This window comes from Cornus florida, unplaced genomic scaffold, assembly GCF_030987335.1.
Source record: "Cornus florida cultivar Cherokee Brave unplaced genomic scaffold, ASM3098733v1 CherokeeBrave_3.0.0_Hap2_Chr01, whole genome shotgun sequence".
NCBI classification, from domain to species: domain Eukaryota; kingdom Viridiplantae; phylum Streptophyta; class Magnoliopsida; order Cornales; family Cornaceae; genus Cornus; species Cornus florida.
This window is the reverse complement of record NW_026775571.1, coordinates 4,839,147-4,857,884: the sequence shown is the minus strand read 5'-3', so window position 1 is coordinate 4,857,884 and position 18,738 is coordinate 4,839,147. Positions and strand designations below refer to the sequence as shown.

Genomic DNA, 18,738 nt, shown 5'->3' with positions numbered 1-18,738 from the left:
GCCGGGGCGGTTATATTATGATAATTATCCTTAAAAAATAATTATTCCAAATATATTTTATTAGGAATAATTATCTTTTCATTTAAACATCTGGATTGGGCTAATTAAATAATTTGGCCATGTATATGAATGGGTCTTCTATTTGGGATGGTGGTGGTAGTGTCTAGGTGTTGTGGTGGTGGTTGGTTTCGAAGTTAAATGGCATTAGTTAGAAAGGTTAAATGAGTTATTTCATGAGTGGGGGCATTTTGATAATGTTTTAATACTACAATAGCCTAAAGGAGCGTGTTTGTAAACTTTTCAAATCTGAGGGGGGTGATGGGACTGCGCGCAAGGTGTTAGTGCAATTAATTAACCCATAAAATTAAATAGGCCCAATAGAAAACTTGTACAATAAAGAAGTTCAAAAAACTTCTCAAATCTCCAACAACAATAGGTTTGACTATCACTTCCCTAACACTAATATAATAGTAGTAACAGTATAATTAATTAATTAATTAATTGTAAGAAATTTCATTTTGTTGTAAGGTTTCTATAACACCGGCACAGAGAGTTTTGGCTGATCATATGTCTATGTCTGATATATTTCATAACAACCAAATATATATGGTGGCATTATTGTATTAATATGCATGAAAAACTTCGGGAATTGCAACTTGTCTGTTTATAAATTTAAAATCAATCTTCTTTAATGCACTCCTAACGAATCTTATGACCCTCTCTCTCTATATATATATATATATAATATGTATATATTTATCTAAATATACATGGGTGTTGTTTATATAAGAAGACAATCGATCAAGTCTTCATATAATTTTAAGAAATAAGTTTAGTATAGCAAAGAGGCCTTAAAACATGGAGGTAGAAATGGCAAGGTCTTCATCTCTTCTTCAGATATCTAGCTCAGCTAGATTTTCATCAAGTGAAAGAGATGATGATGAGGTTGAGCTACAATGGGCTGCCATTGAGAGACTACCCACGATCAGACGGCTTAGAATGTCTCTATTTGATGATGATGATGGCGAAAACAGTATCAACGGCAAACAAGGCAAGACAGTGAAAGATGTTACTAAGCTTTGCCCACTTCAGAGACAAGTGTTCATGGAGAAACTCATCAACCACGTTGAAGTAGATAATGGTCGATTGTTGCTTAAGATGAGAGAACGCATGGACAAGTAAGTTTCTGTATCTTATGACATAATATTCAACTAAATGTGGAATCAAATATTTATGAATGACTTGTGTTCAGCTTTTTTTTGGAATAATAGCACTCAGTTGATGAACAAATGTTTGTGAACGAACTCGTGAAAAATAAAAAAAAATAGTGAACACTTTTCAGTATTTGCTCCAGTTTGTGACTTCTTTTCTTGTTAATCTTTATACCAAGAAAAATTATCAAAGGAGTGTACTTAAATAAAAATGTTTTGGGGTGAGTTTAAGCCCACATGAACCCACCCCTGAATCCGTCCTTCCATGCAAATGTGACACTATAGAATATATATGTCTGTGTGTGTGAGAGAGAGAGAGAATATATATATGTGTGTGTGTGTGTGTGTGTGTGAGAGAGAGAGAGAGAGAGAGAGAGAGAGGGAGAGTAGGCCTGCATGGTTTGATACACTACAAATATACTAGTTAGTTTCTTGGCTGAAATTGTGCAAGTATGAAACAGGATTGTGTCATCCCAACAATAGAACTCAATGCATGTCTTAGAGGCACTGGAAATTGTTAACCTCCGATTTAAAGTTTTGAATTTTTTGTCGCTTACACATACAACACTTTGGTGTGCATTGGATCTATTGATTGATGATAACTTGACATGCAAGTAACCACGTACAAAACAATAATATGACTAAAGAATAGGACAAATAGGGTACTTCGCCCTTTTAAGTTATATTTTGATGTTTTAAGCCCAATATATATATATATATATATATATATATATATATAAGTGGCCTTTTAGGATTGGTTTGTCACCCAAGTACTGGCTTGCCACTTGTTTGACGAATAAGGATCCTCTCCATTTGCACAGTAATTCATTTCCTTTATTTTTGTGAGTGAAAGTACATCCCAACTTTTTTCTAGAGTGCATTCCAATATTTTCCTACTGTGCATCCCAAACATAACTAACGTGGCCATTTCTGAACACTCTTTTCAAAATGGAGGAAATAACACACTATATCACTAGAGGTGATTTTCACCCCTGGTTTGACATCACCATCTTGATGAATGAAAGAAAAATCGAATAAAAAAAAAAAAAAAAGGGAGAAAATTTTAAATGTATGAATTATTGGCATTGGCCAATCACAATTAGATATGTAAGTAAAAAGTTAATTTTTTTTTTACACATTTCTAAAACTATTGCTTGCATATTCAATGATAATTGGCCCAGTATAAAATTACTTAAATGATCAAAGTAATTTATTATTATTATTATAGGCTAGTTTCTTTCTATGTAAAATATTTTTTCCATTTTTCGATGCTTGATTACACATAAAATTGAGTAAAAAAATTTACCTATAAAATATTTTTCACCATTTCAACAAAAATGACTTAGGGATACAACATTCTAAAGTCATTTTATACCAGCCCCAAGAAAAAAATAAAAGTAAAAATATGAAAATATATGTTTTTCTAAGGTAGAAAAATCTCCTCAATACAATAATTTGGGATTTCTCCAACATCCCGAAACTCTGCTGGACACTTGCTGTAGCCTATTATTCCCTCCACCATTCTGAATGAAATTGAAAGGTGAGAGTTTGAGTTTATCAACAAATCGGTGCATGAATTTTTTGTCAAAGAAAAAAAAAAAAAAAACACATGATACATTATTTGTGTCATTAGAAAAATATCGGTTTGGTAGTTCCTAATTAATAATTAATTATTATTGACAACACTAACAATTGGAAAATATCTGTGTGTGTGTATATATATATATATATATATATATATATATATATATATATTTGTGTGTTTAGTTATATATGTGTACTTGAAATAGTATAACCCCTTCCTCCCAGAGAGGTTAAGTCCCAAGTGCGACAAATTGATCGACTAAGATACAGGGTCAAGTAAAGAATATTGAAGATGTTTGCTATGTACGGTTAATCTCTTTGATTGCAATATTATTATTATATATTTGCCGCAAGTGGGTAATAGATTTAATCACAAGATAAATTTGGACTTTTAACAACTATATGAATCTCAAATAATTGAAAATAATACCAATCCAGCTGTAGATTCGAAGCCAAAGGTGAGATGGTGGCACAAATAACACACACTCGTCAACATTCACTTCAAAAAGTTAAGATGAGAAAATATTACTAAATTATAAATTTTTAGTACTCTCTTAATTATTAAGCTATATTTTGATGTACATTGTTATATCAATAAATAGGACAACTTTTATTAGGGGGTGGATAAATAATATGTGAATCCGCAAATTCGATCCATCCGTCCAAATCGGATCGAATTATTACACATACGGATCAATGATAGATTCAAAAAAATTGAATTTGTAACTCACGGATCGTATTACGGATTAGACTATTAAAATCTAATATGATTTGTGAGTCTGATCGTGTTAGTTGATGATCATTTAATGGATTCTAAGAATGTTATTAGTCAATTATCATTTAAATATATTAATTAATATTATAAATTAAATTTTATCTACTAGACTATGGTTAAAATAAATAATATTAGACAATTTAAAAAAAAAAAAAAAAAAAACCCGTAATCCATGGATTCAATCTGTCATTTCACGAATCTGATTCGATTCATTATTTCACAGTGACAGATTCATTTTCTTTAATCCGTTAAAAGTGGATCGAATTAAAATTAATATTTAATTCGATACGTGACCATCCTAACTTGTACATTTCATAAATATAAAAAACACAATGTTCTGACATACCGGTCAAGCTTACACCCTACCGACAATATATCTGACGTCATCACAACCACCGCATCATGGAGTATCTCGTTTATAATAATTTAGTCATATGCACATGATTTGGGTTGTTTTTAATTAAATTAATCTTTATATTATACAGCATAGTATCCTGTAGTTCGACTTTTTGAGGTTGACTTGGCTGTGTTATCGATGAAACCCCAGTCCCAAAAAAATAATTTACTTGGCTGTATTCACCAAGAAAGAGGGTTTGGACTATGTTATGAAACATTGGTAAGTTTCTGTCGGAGCTGCCTTTCTTATGAGTCCAACATCAATACATAGATATTTGCTCTGTTTTATTATTATTATTATTATTATTTTAATATTAATTTATTTATTGCATTTTAGTATTCTCTTGTAAAACATTGTCTTGCTGCCAAATGCACAGTTAGTTAAATAATTGTACAGGAAGCTTCATGTGACTTTGGGTGCATGGATAGAAAGAGTGCTAAACAATCAAACATTTTTTCCCAATTATTTGGGTCGACTACATGAATCTTAATTCTATATATCTTCATGTATGACGCAAAACCAGTGAAAGAAACTTAACTTTAAACCCTATCATGAAGATCTCAAAATCACCCCAACAGGAGTGAGTCATCTAATTTAACCAGCAACAAAAGCTTGAACTGCCCAACATGATGTTCTTCCGAATCCAACAAAGACAACCACTTCTTCTAAAACAATATGAAATGTCCATCCTTCCAACACACTCGATTAAAAAAGATCACGAATAACGTTTGAACTTAACCCTTCAAAATCTAGAACAGGATGCATTATATATGAAGAATACATTATGCAGACATAACCGCAGTATGTTCTTTGGGGAAAAAGTCCATGCAATTTTAATCTAAGCCAATGTTCAAATTATATAACCAGTCCAGTGATTCTATACACAACTTCAAAGTTGTACACTAAACACCTACAAAACTACAAGCTTTGGTTCGTTAGCATTTTCTGAGGGAAGTTAGTTGCTGGCTAATAAAAGTAAAATCACATTCTGAATCTAGCAAAAGATTGCTAGGTTAATCTTATAGATATGAATGCCATGGTTTGCACAACGACATTGGTCACCACCCAATGCTTTTCAAATGAATTTGTAGAAAAACAGAAATCATTCCTATATTTCCCAGCCATTTCTAAGTTCTAACAGAGAAGATTTTTGTGGACAAGGGGTGACACGGAAATTATTATTAAAATGTCAAACCTAGATTTATGAAATGTCATTGCTTGAACAAATAGATTTTTGTTGTAGGGTTGGTGTGAAATTGCCTACCGTGGAGGTCAGATTCATGAACCTGTGTGTGGAAGCACAATGCCAAGTGGTACATGGCAAGCCTCTTCCCACTTTATGGAACTCTCTGAAGAGCATCTTTTCTGTGAGTGGACTGGACTGGCTTGAACTTTTCTTGCTAGAACTTACCATGGCAGTGTTGAAAATGAACTTGCTTTACTTTACCTTTCGTATGTCGAAGCTTCTCATCTGTATGATTATGGGCAGATCTTTGTCAAAGTTCCTTTCTGCAAACCAGAGGAAGCAAAAATTAGTATCACAAAAGGAGCCAGTGGGATAATCAAACCTTCAAGGTGGTAAAATCACCGTATATGCACAAATTCATACACATGCATCAGACATACACATAAAGAATAATTCATACTTAACAATGTTGTTTCTGTTTATGTGTTCCCAACTTCCGGTTACACAAGTAAATGGTTTCTCACTGACGTTTTATAGTAGGATGACCCTGTTGCTTGGCCCTCCAGGGTGTGGGAAAACCACTTTACTAAAGGCCCTTGCAGGAAAACTAGACAAATCTCTGAAGGTCCTCCCCTCCTCTCTAATATTTGTTCAAACATACATATATATGTTCTTCTCACTTGTTAATGCTTAAGGATTCAAATTAAGTGTGTTATAGTTGGCAAAACAAACAAGGCACTTAACATCCCTAGTACAGTGTGAACCACATTTGTAACAAAGATTACCCATGAGAACAGGAAGATCTCTGGCTAGCAATCACAACTATACAACATGCATACTTTTGAATCTGTAAACACAGAGGGGCAGACAAACTGTCATGACATTAATTGCTAGACAACTTAATGGGAAGTCTTTTGAAGTTCTGATCAGTGACCAACCAGAGTCGATTTCTGTTCAGGTCACTGGTGAAATTTCTTACAATGGATGCAGGCCGGATAATAATCTTACGACTCAGAAAACAACAGCTTACATAAGCCAATATGACCTGCTTATTCCTGAGATGACAGTACGGGAAACAATTGATTTCTCTGCTCGTTGCCAAGGTGTCGAAAGCAGGACAGGTAGGTACTCTTTTCTTGGCCTCTGAAACAATCTCCGATTTGCCATAGGCAATGCAGCTTGATATCACAGATGTCTATTAGCTAACTTCTCGGTCTCTCTGTAAAGGAATCATGGTGGAAATCAGTCAAAGGGAGAAGCATGCAGGAATTATTCCTGATCCAGACATAGATACATACATGAAGGTAAATATGATTTGTTCATATATATCTTTTTTCAAGAAACAGAAGTTTTTTTTTTTAAGCTAATAATGTATAGGAACATATATATCATTGCCATGTAAGTGGGCAGTGTCTGAGGAAAAATACACTATGTTTTCTCCTTTACAGGCGATATCAATCAGTGGGCTAGAGAAAAACCTTCAAACTGATTACACTCTGAAGGTAACTTGAAGGATTTCCGGAAATACAGAATCCTGTATAAAATGGGATGAAGCGTTCTGATGTAGTGATACCAGCAAATTGTGCAAGAACCATTGCTTTTAATCTGTTCTCCATTTTGATACCATATTTATTGCTGCTCAGATCCTTGGACTGGATATTTGTGCTGATACACTTGTAGGTGATGTCATGAGACGAGGCATATCGGGTGGTCAGAAGAGAAGGCTGGCAACCGGTGGGTGGTCAGCGAATTTTATACATTTTTTTATTACATCCATTCTTTAGCTTTAAATTCTCAAATATCCTCTTCATTCTGCGTCAACATATTTAAATTGTTACTATACAAGCTTGATAAAGACATTGACACCATTAACTAGATCAATCTGACCTTGTGAATTAACAAAAATAGAACAGACCCCATGGCTATCAACACAACAAAAGTTTTAGTAGAGACCATTATTTAGAATCAATTTAGTATTAAGCAAAACAATTTTAGGAAATATTTCTAGGAATTTGACTGTTGTTATAATGAAAGGAACATAGGATCAAAAATTTTACAATAACATGATATATAATTCTCTTAGAAGGTGGTGCATTTCATTATTCCAATATGATTCTTGAAACAACTGGAGTTGTAGTCCACACACGTATACATCAAACATTATCATCATGATCATCCTTAGCTTTTCCCATATAGATGGGGCTGGCCACATATTCTTTTTCCCACTCTTTTCTATTAAATACCATATCTCCTCTAATATTTATATATCGAGCTAAAAAAAATAGCAATACAAGAAAAAGTTGAATTGCTAGGTCAGTGAAAATATCAACACATGATGATCTAATATTACAGAAGTTTGAAATGTACTATAAACAGCAATACAACTACTACAACAACTACCAGGCAAGTACTTGGGGTCAGTTACATGAATCCTATGTTTCCATTTTGCTCTATCTAAATCCATAGCTTCGGTCAAACCACATGCTATCTTATTCTTCCTTACTAACTCTACCCACGTTAACTTTGGTCTTTCTCTTTCCCTAGTATTACCCTCAATGTGACTATGTCACTCTTCCTAACTAGCGAACTTAAAGGTCTTCTTTGCGCATTGTCCAAACCATCTTAACCATTTTTTATTTTTTATTTTAAATTGTATCTCCAATTTGTGGTACTTAACCATCTGTTTTTCCCTAAATTGGTACTCACACACATATCTCCATGGAGGGTCGAACCCCTGACCTCCCTTTGGGAAGTAAGGGCCTGTTACTTAACCATCTCCCGAATGTGATCATTTCTAGTTCTATCATTTCTAGTCTTACCGCACATCTGTCTCAATATTCTATTTTCTCTACACTCACCTAATGCACGTGCTTATTCAATTGAACTTCCCACCCAATCATAACGTGATACACCTATCACACAATGCACTCGATGCACTCTTCCATTTAACCCATCCTATCTTGATTCTATGATTAATGTCATCTCAAATTTCTCCTTCACTATGAATAATTGGAGCCTAAATAACGAAAATGTTCAGTTTTTTAACCTCTTGATTCTCAATCCGAACTACATTCTCATGTGTATTTTTAGATTTACTAAAGTTACACTCCATGTATTCAGTTTTTATTTATACTTATCCTAAACTCTTTTATTTTATTTTATCTTATTTTTTATAAGTAAGATTGAATTAAAAAGAGTTCAAAAGGGGAACGCAGCCCACAAAAACAATCAAGGACCAAATAGGGCCCTTAGCCTCTCAATATGTCCAAAAAATCAACTCTCTCCCCAGGGATTTACAATTTTTACAAGAAACTCAACAAAAAAGAGAACTAAAAATAGTGAACTTCGGCGCCCCGAGAGGAGTCTCCTCCCCATCAAAGGATCTCTTGTTCCTTTCCTTCCACAAGCACCACCAAACACACAAGGGCACCACTCTCCAAAAATCACAGGCTTGGGGACCCACTATACACTGCCTCCAAGCCTCAATCATGCCTAACAAAGACGGGGGAATAACCCACTGGACGCCAAACAAAGCAAAAAAGCAAGCCCCAGCTTTCCCTAGCCACAAGATAATGCAGCAAGAGATGATCAACCCGACTTATTAATTTAAAAGGTAAACTACTAGGGGCTTCTGTAGCCTATACCGGACCGACTCTTCATCCCGCTTGCACATGCTACACCAATTGACAATAACATGTCCCCTCCTCCTCAGATTGTCCAAGTCAGGATCCTTCCAGATTTGTCATCGAAGCAAAAAAGGCCATGAGGGGTGCTTTTGTGCACCACACAACTTTTCAAGGGAAAGCAACCGCCGGGAGATCAGAGAGCTCTATCGAAAGAACGCACATCAAACCTCCCATGAGAAGAGAGCACCCACACTCTAGAATCAACTACACCACAATCCACCTCCTGGCAATACGACATCTCCAAAATAGCCAGGGCATCCTCCAACTCCCAATCCTGAAAATCCCTCGAAAAACGCACATCCCAGGTAGTCCTCCTGCTATCAAGCTGATAACAGTCGGCCATCAAGGCATGCCTATCAGCAGCAATCCGGAAGCATGCCTAAACTCTTTTAATTCTAATGCTTCTCTAAACCTCCAAAATTTGGCATTAACTCCTCTAATCTCATTGACTAAAACAATATCATCAGCAAGTAACACATCATGGAATATCATCTTGGATGTATCTTGTCAACTCCCTTATAACCGAGGCAAAAAAGTATGGGCTTAATGCTGACCCTTGAGGTAAGCCAACAGTAATTGGGAATTCACTTGTTTCCCCTACAGGTGTCTAACTATACTTAACCATCATACATGTCTTTTGTTGCGTCAATAAATTTCTTTGTGATTCCTTTCTTTTCTAAAACCCTCCATATTAGATCTCTCTTCTCTCTATTCTTTCCATTAGTCTCCTCAACAAGTAAATAGCCTTCATCGTTGACCTTCCCACAATGAATCAAAATTGATTTCCAACACTTCAGTCTCTCGTATTAGGCATTTTTTAATCACTCTCTCCCAAAGTTTCAGAGTGTGACTAATTAATTTAGTGCCACAATAATTATTACAACTTTGTAAATCCCCTTTATTTTTATCTACAGCCATTATAATACTCTTGGTTGTTATTATCTTATTAAACAATTTTGTTAACCAACGCAAGCCAACTTCTCCTAGAACTTCAAAACCTCAATAGAATTGCCTGCACGGCTCACCATACATCTTCTCAGTTGTTATTATCTTATTAAACAATTTTGTTAACCAAGACAAGTCAACTTCTCCTAGACACTTCCAAACCTCAATAGAAACACCATCAGGTCCTAAAGCCCTTCTACAAACAGCAATATATACTGAATTTTAGTTTCACATTAATCATCATTTGCAAGATTTCTCAGCTTATTTTCCATCATATATTTCAGTTGTTTTCTCCTTACCTAGGCTTAAGTTCCAATTGTGTATTTCCTATGGTAGGAGAGATGATTGTCAGTCCAAAAAGAGCATTTTTTATGGATGAAATCTCAAATGGCTTGGATAGCTCCACTACCTTTCAAATTGTAACTTGTCTTCAGCAATTAGTGCACGTCACAGATGTTACTGCATTGATCTCACTTCTTCAGCCAGCACCAGAAACCTTTGATCTCTTTGATGACATTATCTTATTTGCGGAAGGAAAAATAGTATACCATGGCCCTCGAGCCGATATTCTAAAGTTTTTTGAGGATTGCGGTTTCAGGTGCCCAGAAAGAAAGGGTGTTGCTGAATTTCTTCAAGAGGTACATACATCAAATATCGTACATTCTTTTTCTTCTTCAGATTTACCTTATTTCACATGCCCAGCTACAATATGCACAGGTAATCTCCATTAAGGACCAGGAACATTATTGGTACAGTATTGAGTTGCCTTATAGATATATTACAGTGGATGAATTCTCTGAAAAATTTAAGGCATCTCATATTGGACAAAGGCTAGATGAGGAACTTTCAAAGACATTTGACAATTTCCAGTCCCAGCAGATTTTCCTTTCCCCTAGCAATGACAGCAAATACTCTGTGACCAGATGGGAGTTGTTCAAAGCTTGCATTGACAGAGAAGTTCTACTTATGAGACGAAATTCATCTGTTCACGTATTCAAATTAGCACAGGTAATTTAGTTTTCAGATTTAGTCTTGGGTATTCCATTTGTTAGCTACTTACTTACAGGAATGAATCCTTATGCAAGCGTTCTTTTTTCCCCTATTGCAGCTCGTGATTGTTGCACTCATAACAATGACAGTATATCTGCGTACCAGGATGGATGTGGACTTGAAGCATTCAAATTATTTTATGGGCTCTTTGTTTTATGGGATTATCAGAATCCTGACCAATGGAGTTGAAGAATTGTTTATGACTGTCTCTAGACTTGCGGTTTTTTACAAACAGAGGGATTTTAACTTCTATCCTGCATGGGCTTATGCAATTCCAGCTTCTCTACTGAAGATCCCCTTTTCCCTGGTGGAGTCCTTTACTTGGACAGCTCTTACATACTATGTCATAGGATATAGCCCAGAAGTAGAAAGGTGAGAAAGAAAAGATCACCTAATTGCACTTTCTCCCTCCAAACACGCACACAAAGCTAATTAAGTTTGAGGGATATAGGATTTTAACCCTAAGCTCCGCCAGAGGGTAGCGCAAGGCCGTGATCCAGACCTAGAAGGGGAAGGGGGGTGAAAAGGTCTTTCTAGGTTAATTAATTGAATCTTTTAACTAACTTTTAAATTTACCTAAACTAATAGAAATTTAAATAGTTAATCTTAACTGCCAAACTAATAACTCAATCCATCATCTCACAAATCACAAAAACAATGAAGTAAGGTAAAAACAACACAATGGACAGTTTTTCGAGTGAAAACCTCAGGGGGGAAACCACGGGACCTGATACACAGATCAAATCAACTAATGAAAGAAGTATTACAATTAGGTTAATCGGTTTTCCCAATTCCTAGAAAAAAACCTAATTACCTCTTGACAGACTGATACCAAACTTCACTTAAGTCTCGAAGCCATTCAACTCCTCTTTCAACAGATCCACGCTTCACTTGATTTTCTTCTCCACAAGCACTTTGATCTCCATGACTAGTCATCCAATCCAAGTATCTTCTTTGGTACCGAGTACAGTGTAAGCTCAGTAATAATGGACGATCAACACCTTACATGCAAACTCACCAAACTTTTTGGATAGATGAAATAAACCAATAGTCTAGCAAAAATCTGCTAAAATTCACTCTCAACTCACGCTATATGCTCTAATTCTAAGTTATGCTCAGAGAGAAAAAATATTATGCTTGTTTAGTTTTTCCTGAGCACAAGAGGTTTTTATAGAGTTTAACGTTATAAAACACTTGCCTCAGCACAAGAGGTCTTTATATAGAGTTTAACATTATAAAACAGTTGGGGATTTAAGAGATTTGTCTTGAAAAGGAAACTGATTTTCGTATATTGTAAATGACCGAGACAAGCCGACAGTTGTCCAGTGACCTTGGACTGATTCTTTGATTGATTGAAGTGCCTTGTGCTACTTCAAACCAGGATTTTATTCTAAGCAGTTTCCAAAAACACTTTAATGCATATCAAAAAGGGATTTTATGAATCAAACAAAGAAACTATGAAATCCTAGTTGATGAATGCATGAACCTTAATTTTTCCCTTGAATGTAGATTTGCTTTCTTGAATATGCCCTTAGACAAGAGGTAACCAATTCACTCTCTAACTAACATTCAAAATCTATCTAAAAATAAAATAAAATTACAGACTTCCAGCTCTTGGCATGAAATTCGCCAACATAAATCACATTGCCTAAAGTTCTTTCAATTTAATGTTGTTTCTAGGTTTTTGTGCCAATTCCTTCTGTTTTTCGCTCTACATCAAGCATCAATAGCCCTCTTTCGTTTCCTTGCATCAATTTGTCAAACTGAGATGGCTGCAATATTTAGCTGTAACATCTCCATACTTTTTATGCTGTTGCTTGGCGGATTCATTATTCCACAATGTAAGGACGTCTGAAACTTCCTTCACTAATTTCTGTTGGAGCCATATGAATCGTTTTCTGATCAATATAATCTTAAACTTGACAGCTTCTTTGCCACCTTGGTTGTGGTGGGGTTTTTGGACTTGTCCATTGTCATATGCAGAAATAGGAGTGTCCATAAACGAATTCCTAGCTCCAAGATGGGAAAAGGTCAGAATTTATCCACAGAATACTATAGTCCTTTGTTAACAAAACTAAAACAAATGTTAAATTTATTGTTCGTCAACTACAACTACTACTGTTTATAGGTCACATCAGGAAACTTGACTGTTGGACAAGAAACTCTGTCACGCCATGGGGTGAACTTTAAAGCTTACTTCTATTGGATATCACTGGGTGCACTGTTTGGATTCGCAATAGTTTTCAATATTGGATTTACCTTAGCTTTGACATACCTTAAGTGTAAGTTTGCCTCTGCTTCGTATTCATCTCTGTTTATAGATTGAGAATGAAGACTGCTGACCCGCAATAAAAATTTGTATGAAATTAGCTCCAGCAACATCCCGGGCAATTATTTCTTATGAAAAACTCTGCCAGCTGCAACAAGATGAAGATTGCAAAGATGAGACACACAAGGATAAAGAACCACCTTCAAAAACACACGCATTACATTATACAGGAAATGCGGGTGAGATGATACTTCCCTGTATTCAACCTATTTCTTATAAAAAGATGACAAACAATATGGACTCAAAAAGGAAAGCTAATCAGTTTTTGTTACAACTTCAATATCTGAAGATGCAGCAAGGATGGTCTTACCCTTCGAGCCTATGACATTAACATTTGAACGTGTTCAGTATTTTGTTGATACTCCACTGGTAATTATTCATTTTCATGTTAGACTCTCATGAGTTAAAGATACCATTTGTTGGTCACTGTTTCTGATGCATTTGTTTTGACGCAGGAAATGAGAAGACAAGGATTCACAGATAGAAGACTCCAGCTTCTTCATGACATGACAGGAGCATTCAGGCCAGGAATTCTTACAGCTTTGATGGGTGTAAGCGGAGCTGGAAAAACAACTCTCATGGATGTACTTGCTGGAAGGAAAATTAGTGGTTCTACAGAAGGAGATATCAGAATTGGAGGATTTCCCAAGGTCCAAGAAACATTTGCTAGGATATCAGGGTACTGCGAGCAGACTGATATTCATTCTCCCCAAATTACTGTAGAGGAATCTGTGATATTCTCAGCTTGGTTGCGGCTACCCCCTCAAATTGATACACAAATAAGAACTGTAAGATGTGTTTTTTTATATATTATGATGAAATGCGCCTCTACAATATTCAATTTCAACTCAATCTACACATAGTTTCTCCATCTTTTGAAGATTTATTGACTTTTTGGAAAAGCTCACTGTACTGGAGAATTTGAAGTTTGTGCCTGGTGCTTGAAGGATTAGCCGTAGGCTCTGATGTTAGAGTAGGCTATGCCTAACTAGACCTAGAGGGAAGGTGAATTGGTCTTGTAAACAAAACAACAAACTTTAATCAATTTTTAAATTTCAACTATCACAATTAACTGAAATTTAACTATCAATCGAAAAGCATGTAAAAATAGATAGAGTGCAGAAATATAAAGAGCAAAATACACACACCATAAGGAAAAAATTCATCCACACACACGAACACCAATTTTTAAGTGGGAAACCCCCACAAAGAGGACCTAGTCGAGGCAAATCAAATCCACTAACAGAAGAAAAGTATTACACACTAGAGTAACCAAATTCTAAACCCAAGAATCCCCTGTTACCTCTAACCCAGACTCACGTCATACGATCCAATCCGATCTATGCTTCTATCAGTCAACGAATCCACTCCTCAAGTAATCCACTCTTCAACCTGTGATTTGATTCCAATGACTAGTAGTGTCTGATTGTTGGTTTGTTGTGTGAAACTTGATGTAGTGTTGAAATCCTTGAAGCTTTAGGAATTACAAGCTTATATATTATTAAGATGAGCAGAAGTACAATAATACCCATGATCATTACTCATTACTACAATAATTACATCTAACACTCCCCCTCTAGCTGGAGCATAAAGATTAAACATGCCCAGCTTGAAGCACAACCGTTGAAATGCACCACGAGGCAACGGCTTCGTAAGAATATCACCTAGCTAATCCTTAGAGCAAATATATGGAGTAACAATTTGTTTCCGCATCAACAAATCTCGAATAAAATAACTTATCAAAAAAAAAAAAAATCTCGAATAAAATAACAATCCACCTCTATATGCTTGGTACGCTCATGAAACACAGGATTGCTAGCAATGAAGATAGTAGGCTGGTAATCACAATGCATCGACATAGAGTAGGAACATTAATACCCATATCCTGGAGAAGAGAGCGAACCCATAACATCTCAGAGGCGGTGTGAGCCATGGCACGATATTCAGCCTCCGCACTAGAACGAGCAACTACCGTCTGCTTTTTACTGTGCCAAGTAACAAGATTACCACCAACAAAGGTGCAACAACCAGATGTAGCCAATCAGCATCACTAAAACCTATTACAGATAAAGAAGAAGAAGGCTTATACAACAATCCATTACCAGGTGCACCCTTCAAATAACACAGAATACGACAAACAGCCTCAAAGTGAGGTCGGCGAGGGGCATACATATGTTGACTGACCACACCAACAGCATAAGTAATATCCAGGTGAGTAATAGTAAGATAGATCAATTTCCCAACTAGGCACCGATATCAGCCAATATCGGCAAACAACTCCCCATGTTCACCATCAAGTTTGACTATAGAGTCCATAGGAGTATCAGCCGGTCGAGCACCTAAAAGACTGATCTCAGCCAAAAGATCAAGAACAAATTTCCGTTGAGACAAGGAGATGCCTTGACGAGAACAAGCAACTTCAATCCCAAAAAAATAGCAAAGAGCGCCTTAGTCTTTAGTATGGAAATGTTAACCCAGATATCATTTCAATTCTACAATGCTTGTTGAATCGCTTCCAGATATAATAATATCATCGACATAAACAATCAAAACAATCTTACCAGCAGAAGAGTGATGAATAAAGATGAAATGATCAGAAGTAGAGCGCTGAAAACCAAACTCAATCACCATAGCACTAAATCTATCAAACCAAGCACGTGGGGACTGTTTTAGGCCATAGAGAGCCTTCCGCAGTCCACAAACAAGGTGCTCACTACCATCAACAACATAACCAGGTGGTTGATCCATGTAAACCTCCTCATTTTCTTTTGATAAGTTAACGATATATTAACAAAAACGCACTCAGAGAGGAGTGAACCATTAACAAAAAATAAAATAAAAGAATGTAAACACGTCAATACAACAATAAGTTGTCAACAAAATCCAATAAACTATCTACAGATGGGCAATTTATCCCATTAACCCAAGAATAAAGATAATGAAGAATATTCGCCTTGATAACCCACACAGACAACTCCTGGCCTTCAAAAGATCTCCTATTCCTCTCATTCCACGACCCCCACCAAGTACAAAGAGGTGCAACCCTCCACGCCTTCCTAATCCGACTATCCACCCTACTCCCTCTCCAAGCTTCTAACATATCCAACATGTTACTGGACACTACCCATTCCGCCCCAAAAATAATCAGCAACATACTCCAAACATCCGCTGCCACCCTACAATGTAACAAGAGATGGTTAACCGATTCACCCGCCATCTTACACATACAACACCAATTAATTGTTATTCGGCGTCTTTTTCAGAGATTATCCAAAGTGAGAACTGCCAAGCGCCGTTGTCCACGTGAAAAAAGCCACCTTTAGTGGAGCTGAAGTCCTCCAAACAGCCTTCCAAGGAAACTCATTACTTTTCAGAATCATAAGACTTTTATAAAACAGCCTCACCTTAAACACCCCTCTAGAATCCCCCTTCCACACCATCTCATCCCTTCCTTCCCCCTCCACCACTTGACAATAAATTAATCCCATTAAATCAGTTAACTCCACCAACTCCTAATCGTTAAAATTTCTGCGAAATCTCACATCCCAACTAGCTCTCCCATATCTGCCACCACCGCATGCTTCACCTCCGTTAGAATGTTTATGTATATATATACTTATGTTGGGTCATTATGTAATTACCCATAGTAGTTAGGATTATTGTGTAATTAAGTAGCATTGTGTAATTAGGTTATAACTCTATTCCTTTATATAAGCCTCATTTGGCTAAAGGGTGAAATACAATACAGTGACACAAAATTCTCTCTCTCTCTCTCTCTCTCTTTCTCTCATGAATTTGAACATGGTATCAGAGCTATATGAATTCATGGGTGTGGGAAACGACAATTGTATTGTCCTTGTATGAGATTGGAATCGCGATCAGAATCGCAAGTGTGTTGTTGGTGTTTTTGCCGGAAGTTCTGGTCGTCGGCAGGTTGAGAGCATCATTCGTCGCCGTCGTCGTCAGATCTGAAGCCTCCTTCGTCGTTAGATCTGAAGCCCCTTTGGCCGCTCGTGTCGTTGCCGCTTTGGTTGTCAGCAAGCTTGCCGACATCCACCATCGTTATTTGCAGAGGTGAGGCTTCATCGATTCGTCTTTTTTCTTGGTCAGAAGTTGCAGAGGTTCGCCGCTGTATGCTTGCCGACGTCTGTCAGTGGGTGAAGAAGAACAGTCGTGTTGGGCTACGTGGTTATGCTATTCCAACCCTGGTTTACTAAAACCGAGATAGTAGAGAGCTGGTTTTGATCCGGCCCGATTGCCCAGATCCAGCCCGATTGCCCAGATCCGGCCCGATTCTGCAATTTTTTCCAGGTTCGTTTTTTTTGTTATCTTCTCCATGGCTACGAGTTCAAACCTATTATCTTCTACCTCCTTCAATCCTCCCATGACTTCAGTCAAGCTTAATAGCAAAAATTACATTTTATGGGCCAAGTCAGTAGCCATTTTCCTAAAAGCCAAAGGCTTTGGCACTCATTTGGTTAAGGATAAACCCAAAGACAGTGATGCTGATTTCAGTTCATGGGAACAAAGGGATGCTCAGATCATCTCCTTAATGCTGAATTGTATTGAACCTCATATTAGCTCCAACTTGCTATATCTAGACACTGCCAAGGAGATATGGACCCGACTCCAACAGTTATATTCAGGTACTGGTAATATAACCAGAATTTATGAGGTGTGTCGACAATTTTTTGACCTCCAGCAAGGGACTCACAGTTTAGAAGAATACCTCTCACGAGCAATGGGACTTTGTGAAGAAATGAACTTGTATCAACCCATCACCTCTGATGTGAAAAGCATGTAACAACAACGTGAGGATTTTAATGTTGTTCGGGTTCTCACATGGTTATCATGAGTATGAACCTATTCGTGCACAGATTTTGGGTAGCCCTGCACTTCCCTCTCTTCCTGATATGTTATCCAGACCCCAGCGTGCTACTTTATCTAGTGGTGCTTCAGGGGGTGCTTCAAGTGGTGTCACTGCTCCTCCTAGCAGTGAACGTTCTGCCTTAGTTGTGAACCAGGTTGGTTTTCAGTCTTCTCGTGGCGATGGTGGTCGTTTTACTCGTAGTCGTGGCCGTGGTCGTGGTCATGGCAGAGGCAGAGACTCAAAACTTTGCACTTACTGCGGTCTTATTAATCACAATGTCAATTACTGTTGGGATCTTCATGGGAAACCACCACCTTCTTCCTATACACATCAAGTGACTTCTAATGATGAGGATTCTTCTTTCTCTGTCACACCCATTGATCCACATGTGGCTGTTGAGACTGTTATGGTCACGATTCCCCAAGATGAGTATGCTCAGTTTCTGTCTCAACAACAGACTTCCACCTCATCCTTCATGGGGTTCTTTGCCTACATGTCTTTTGTCCTCTAGTCAGAGTCCTTGAATTCTTGACTCTAGCACATCCGATCACATGACTGGTAGTTCTCATATCTTATCTCATTTTCAGTCCGTTCCTTCCTCTCAAAGTGTTACTCTTGCTAATGGATCATCAACTAAAGTTTTGGGTTTGGGAACTATTCATCTTACCTCTTCTATATCCCTTTCCTTTGTATTATATGTTCCTC

General features: G+C 36.9%; 1 protein-coding gene across 5 annotated transcripts in view; it reads left to right on the top strand.

Moving 5' to 3' along the window:
- Positions 1-984: 984 nt before the first annotated feature.
- The window catches only part of LOC132282358 (pleiotropic drug resistance protein 3-like), a 41,621-nt gene continuing 23,867 nt past the window's right edge, over positions 985-18,738 (top strand). The window contains exons 1-17 of one of the 5 annotated variants that reach the window (XM_059784334.1): positions 985-1,178; positions 5,211-5,334; positions 5,457-5,542; positions 5,694-5,778; positions 6,112-6,274; positions 6,381-6,457; positions 6,602-6,655; positions 6,797-6,887; positions 10,121-10,422; positions 10,502-10,792; positions 10,893-11,206; positions 12,515-12,675; positions 12,761-12,864; positions 12,963-13,116; positions 13,205-13,270; positions 13,453-13,532; positions 13,619-13,951. In XM_059784334.1, the coding sequence (XP_059640317.1) occupies positions 1,000-1,178; positions 5,211-5,334; positions 5,457-5,542; positions 5,694-5,778; positions 6,112-6,274; positions 6,381-6,457; positions 6,602-6,655; positions 6,797-6,887; positions 10,121-10,422; positions 10,502-10,792; positions 10,893-11,206; positions 12,515-12,675; positions 12,761-12,864; positions 12,963-13,116; positions 13,205-13,270; positions 13,453-13,532; positions 13,619-13,951 (2,664 nt within the window). In that variant the 5' untranslated portion in view covers positions 985-999. Of the gene's footprint in view, positions 1,179-5,210; positions 5,339-5,456; positions 5,543-5,690; positions 5,779-6,111; positions 6,275-6,380; positions 6,458-6,601; positions 6,656-6,796; positions 6,888-10,120; positions 10,423-10,501; positions 10,793-10,892; positions 11,207-12,514; positions 12,676-12,760; positions 12,865-12,962; positions 13,117-13,204; positions 13,313-13,425; positions 13,533-13,618; positions 13,952-18,738 lie in introns of all 5 variants that reach the window. The other 4 variants (XM_059784116.1, XM_059784047.1, XM_059784264.1 and 1 more) reach the window with 4 other exon arrangements.